General features: G+C 43.7%; 1 protein-coding gene across 1 annotated transcript in view; it reads left to right on the top strand.

The window, feature by feature from the left end:
• Positions 1-208: 208 nt before the first annotated feature.
• Positions 209-6,000, top strand: part of GNAQ (G protein subunit alpha q) — a 121,668-nt gene continuing 115,876 nt past the window's right edge. Inside the window, exon 1 of the mRNA XM_015653196.3 lies at positions 209-727. Within this exon, the coding sequence (XP_015508682.1) occupies positions 592-727 (136 nt within the window). The 5' untranslated portion in view covers positions 209-591. The remainder of the gene's footprint in view (positions 728-6,000) is intronic.

Genomic DNA, 6,000 nt, shown 5'->3' with positions numbered 1-6,000 from the left:
AGCCGCCGAGGCAGCGGGAAGGAGGAGCGGCCGTGGGGAAGCTCTTCCTGCCGGGCAGCGGCGGTCTCGCCCACCCCGCAGGAGCCGGGCTCCCGCTCCGGGGGCGGGGAGCGGCGGGGAGATGTGTGCGTGTGCGGGGCGGGGGAGGGATTAGTAGGCATTAGCGGTTCCACGGCGGGTGGGGTGGTCGCGTCGGAGGGCGGCGGGGGTGTCGGCGGCCGCCAGGGACACTCGGGGACCGCGCAGGCTGCGGGCGGCGGCGAGAGAAGGGGAGCAGCGGGGCGAGGGGCGACTCGGCTGGGTAGCGTTGCTGCTGCTGCCGCGGTGCATGTTTCCATGTTGCTCGGTGCATGATTTAGAGGAGAGGAGGAGTTGGCAGCGGCAGGGAGCGGGGATCCGCGCCGCCAGCGGCCCTGCCTTTCTTCTTGCCCCTCTGTGGCATCGAGGCTGCTCTGCCTGCACGCCTGCCCTGCGGCGGCCCCCGGGCTCTCGGAGAGCGCCTGTGCCCCCCGGGGCCGGAGCGGCGGCGGGGTGCGAGTGTGCGTGCGGGTTTAGGGGGGGTGGGGGCTGTGTCTGAACCAGTTAGGAAGAATGACTCTGGAGTCCATCATGGCGTGCTGCCTGAGCGAGGAAGCCAAGGAAGCCCGGCGGATCAACGACGAGATCGAGCGGCAGCTGCGTCGGGACAAGCGGGACGCCCGCCGCGAGCTGAAGCTGCTGCTGCTGGGTGAGTGCGGGGCTTCCTCTGCTCGCTTCGGGCCGCTCGCCTGGGGCCGCTCGCTTCGGGCCGCCGCCGGTGCGCACGCCCCAGGTGCCACCGGGCTGCAGCCCGGGCATCGCCGCCGGCGTGGTCTTTGCCGGGGCGCAGGCACCCGGCGGCGGGGATGGGGCGGCAGCGACAATGCCCGCGGCGCCTCTGGGCGCTCGTCGCCCCCGCCGCGGGTAGCCGCAGGCCGAGCCCCCGCCGCGGGGAACGGGGCGTGTGTGCCCGCCCGCGGGCATCGTCGGCGGGTGGGTTTGGTGTGGAACGGGAAGCGGCCTTCCAAAATGGAGAGGGAACGGAGGTGGTGAGTGAGGGGGATGCGGGACGAGGGGCAAATGTCGATGTGTGTGGGACAGCGACGGTAGCGAAGTGGATTAAGGAAGGGATTCGCAGGGGGAGTCACTGTGCAGGTCGATGGTGGCGGGTGTGATATCTGCATTGTTCCGTGAGCTTCGGGAAGGCCGTTAGCTCACCGGTTGCATTTTTTACTGTGATTTTTATTTAATGAGGTACAGTGGGATAAGGGGCTTGTGCTCAGCTTGTGCACCGATTTCTGTAAAGGAAAGGGAACGGCAAAGGCCCAGATGCACATGCCAAGCTGAGGGGTAACCTGAAGTGTGCAGGATCTTTAATACCGTTGGAATACACCCACTGGTCAGGAAATAAAATCAACTAAGTATATAATTTCTCTTTAATTATAACGGAGGTTTCTATTTTAGAGCTGCAAGTATGCAGAGGCGGCATTTACCTAATAGAAATTTGACTTATGTTAAAATAAGGCTTTCGAATTAAAATATGCCTGCCCGTGTCCAATGTGATGCACTAGGTCGCTTAGCTCCCTGGTAATAGTTCCTGCCTGGACTCATAGGCCTTTAAGTATTTTTGCACTACTGTCTGGTGTGTGGAGGAGTGAGTATGTTCCAAATGGATGTGGGATGTTTACAGGGAAGATTTTTTTTTTCTTGGGCCGCGTATATGGAAGTAGTGATTTATACTGGGGAAGTAAACTGCCTCTTCAGTGAGATAAGGCAAGTTGAAAGGAAAAGTTTGAATACATTTTAGTGCTTCTATGTGAATATGCAATTGCGTGAAGGTTATCTTCTGGATACAGAGAAGGTTGGGGTCTCTTAACTGGTCTGGGAGAGAAGTAGTGGACATGGATGCAGCACTCCCAGTAATAATGTTCTGTCAGATTTTGGCGTGATTTTGGTTTATGGCAGTGCATGGTGTGACTTTCAAGATTCACAAAGAATAGATTGCTGTCACTTAATATTATGGATGTCTAAGTATGATTAATGATAGACAGTCGCTTCAGGAGAGGCAGTTCATACATTTGATGTGTTACTCAGTCCAGATTTTTTTCTGTATATTCTTGATTTCTCTTACAGTAGTGCTGGAGGCTTCCCCCAGATTTTCCGAAACATATGAAATTCACTGAATGAGACCGATATCTATTACCTAGAGAAGAAATTCAGAGATTCACTTCTGCAGTTAGGAATGCAGAACTTGAGCTGCTTTGCAAGGTCCTCCCACCACTAACATGAAGTATTGGGGTAGGTGGTGATAGATTGGAGTCCAGTTATGACATTGTTTTGGACCAGATAATGTGTGGTGATTCGCAGAACAACAGGGGAGAAGCCAACCCATAGAATGAATTAGGGAGAACTCTACTGAGCTCCTGTATAAAGGATTTCTGTGTTCATCGTCAGTGCCAGCTAAGAGTTCCAACAGGCTTGTGAAAGTGGAGGCATGATGTATTAGAGATCTAGAGGGGTGAGCTTCTGGCTGCATGTACTTAACAGCACATCTATATATCGGAGTAATAAAACCAGTACAGAAATTGTTACTGTGCACACATTTTTAGTCTTGTGTTTTGTCAGCCTCTGTCATATGTTTGGCTGAAACTGTATGTGCACATTTGGATTAACACTTAATGATCTTGTCGTGTGAAATGCAGTGCGTGGCAAACAGCTCTTGCACAGAAGTTTCAATTTCTAAAAGAATTTCAGGGAAACTAATTTCATAAGTGGTTTTATTTTAAGTACCTTAGAGCACTTTTTTTTTTTGTCTCTTTCAATGCTTCCCCAGCATAAGCAATTGCTCAGCTACTAAGTTTATTGTCTGTATGGGCCATTCACATGGTTATGAGACAGAAAAAAACATTTTCACATGAAAATAAATTCATTAAAAATGATGAGGCTGGTAGCATGAAAGCCATCTGAACATGCTTAAAATCATCTGATTTTGTTTTTAGTACTGAATAGATGTTTACTGTCCCATTTCATCTCTTTCCCTTCATTTTTAGGAAGAAAATCACTAGTGCTCTTTAGTTTTATGTAAGCATAAGCAAACATGTTTAGCTTTTTACTTTTTTTTTCTCTTTTTGGAAGTACCAATTTCTCAGTCCTACTCTCTTAAGTATTGTGGGTCTGAAAAATCTAAGCATGTTAAGGGTTTTTAAATATGGGACTAAGGAATGTCCTTTGACTTGTAAAGAGCATACTAGTGCAGTTTAAGCTGAGCCTTGTTAAGTGGCTGTGCATGTTCTTCAGAGTAGTTGCAAGTGCAAAGTGAAAGGTATTATCGACCTTTGAAGGCACAAACAAGTGTATATGTGCTAGAAAATTGCTTAAAAATTAAGTGTACACACATAAAAATGCAAGCTTTTTTAAAAGAAAATATGTAGCAAACATAAAGAAAAAATTAATCTTTTTTGCTCAGAGGAAAAGGTTTTTTCCCTCCTTAACTCATGAAAAACACAATGCCTTCTTGGAAGCTCAGGTTCCTCGTAATTGTCTCACACACGTGCGCACGCACACACACACACACACACACTGCTTTTAGCGTGCTCATGATATCTTTTTTACTTTTCATGAAATCAGAGTTCAAAATCTGAAGTAATTTGTGCAAAACTTTTACTGTGTGCTAAGATTATTTTTGGTATTAGTTTAAAAATAAACACTCTTTGATTAAACATTTAAATTTTAAACATTATACTTTTAGGTACTCTTTTGTACATCATTACTTGAATTTTTATTTTTTTTTAACATGTTAGAACAGGACGGAGTGTTTCTTTTTTTACAATTGTGATTGTGGAAAGACAGAATCCATAAATATGCACTGAAGCGTACTGCATACTAGTAGTTTCAGCTAGCACAACTTGGCTGTAGTGTTTTGAGACACTTTGGATCAAATACAGTCTTCCACTGAATTTGGTTTACATCTGTATTTCTGAAACTCTTCTGGATGTCATTACTGCTGAACACTTTGTAAAACCCTGTGATTGTTCTCCAGAGCTTACAATTGTTAATATCCATCCATTGTTTGCTGTTAGCTGTAAAAACACATTGTTTTTATAATTAGGGGAGAAAACAAAGAGGTGTTCTAACGTTTCATATCACTTATGCCACTGTGCTCTGCATGCTTTTATTTTAAGCGTTTATGTACATACTTATATTTAAGTAGTATGAGCTATATACTTAGGTATAAAAGTTTTTTTTAATACTTCCATGTATAATTTTTTCCTGCCATCCATGTACATTTTCCAGGGACTCAGAAAAAGCAGCATTTGAGCCTGCATGACAGGTTGCAGCCATAAACCATCAGTCCTGGACATAGTCTGCCTGTAGACTCTATACATCAATATTATATACTATTTTCTTGCTGAGAAATGCCTTGAGTATCTAAGAAAATAATGTGCAAAGGGTTTGCTAGCTATGCCTATGTGTCTGTAAGCCCTGGCCAGATTAGGTACAGGAGATGTGTGTGACAGGGCTATTTTTTTGCAGCATATTGCTTGGTATTGTGTCACGTGCAAAGCATGTTTTTTTAAGTGTTAGGTGCTTCTTATGTTGAAGATAGTGGATGTGTCAGTGAAGAGACTTGCTTTGATTCAAGTGTCTTTCTATTCTCAGTGCTGTAGCACAGAAAGGAAATGGACGATAAGCCATTCGAATTGGCATGAACACCAGTCAGTCTTAGGCCAAAAGACGCTTTTGAACATAAGATGAATATATGTATTATTTTTTTAAACTCGTGTCAACAGAATTAGATGTTGAACATGCAGAACTTGGTGTAGTGACAGAGGCAGACTTTGTGTAGATACATTGAAGAGGAAATGGGTCCATTAAGCCAACAATGGCAGACTCTTGTTTCATTTAACTTCAGCTGGAGAAACAAGCTTCCTTATTTTTCTTTTAACTTATGTTTTTATCAATCTGCCCTACTCACACTGAATTCTTTCAAACAATTTTAGCTAATTAACACAGTACATATTTACTACTGCAAAATGAACAAATAATTAACTTGCATCTTCATACATACAGACACTAGATAGGTAAATATCTCTTATTTAATAGAAGCTGTGTCTAAGGAACTATAATTTCATTCTGTATGTATTAACACCTTGATGTATTCTCATATACACAAATATGTCCATATATATGAACATCTCTTTTTGTGGAGTGGCAAAACACAAATCATCATTTGGATATGCATGATAGTCTGAAGTACGTATCTTTAGAAAATATTGAGGAACATTTAAGGATCCCTGTGTGCAGCTATTAAAAAGGCTGCTCTTTTGTTTTTACTACTTGATAAGGGGTCTACACCCACCAAAGTTCATAAGAACTAGCGGAGGGTCTGAGCAGTTAAAGAAATCAGACTAATTTAGCTTTATTTACATGTAAAAGAGCCAAGTGACCCCTAATTTGTATGTTACACTGACAAACAATGTTGAATAAATGTAGGATGAAAAATACATGCTGAGCAGAGAAATCTTTGGAGAATGGGCATTTGTGTGTGTGCTGCAATATGAAGAAATAATAATTCTGCTCCTCTAGTTGCTTCAAATTAATTTTGTTGTTGTATGGTGGTAACAACAATTTCATAGGAGAAAGCACTACCTTGCAATCTCTGCAGAACTAATCACAGAGAGGTGTGAAATAAAGTAAGGTAGATGTCTGAGTAATGGTGATTAGCTTTGTTGCAGCAATAGAATGCTTTAAGAAAAATACTTTTTTTCTACCAGCTTCCTTAACCTGAATGGTAGAAGACTGAAGAAAATATGTTCTTGTACACAAATGCAATGGTGTTCTTGTATACAAATGCAACTGTGTATGAACAGCTGTTCTGATGAAATTACAGAGTTTTTTACAGTTATTTACTGTAATTATCAAACCTGGCAAGAGCAAAGAGCAGGAAAGCAGGAGAAAATAAAGGAGGAATTAGCATATGGG

The sequence above is a fragment of the Parus major genome, chromosome Z (genome assembly GCF_001522545.3).
Source record: "Parus major isolate Abel chromosome Z, Parus_major1.1, whole genome shotgun sequence".
In the NCBI taxonomy this organism is placed as follows: Eukaryota; Metazoa; Chordata; class Aves; order Passeriformes; family Paridae; genus Parus; species Parus major.
The sequence above is the reverse complement of the archived record's forward strand: the minus strand, read 5'-3'. Positions and strand labels throughout refer to the sequence as shown.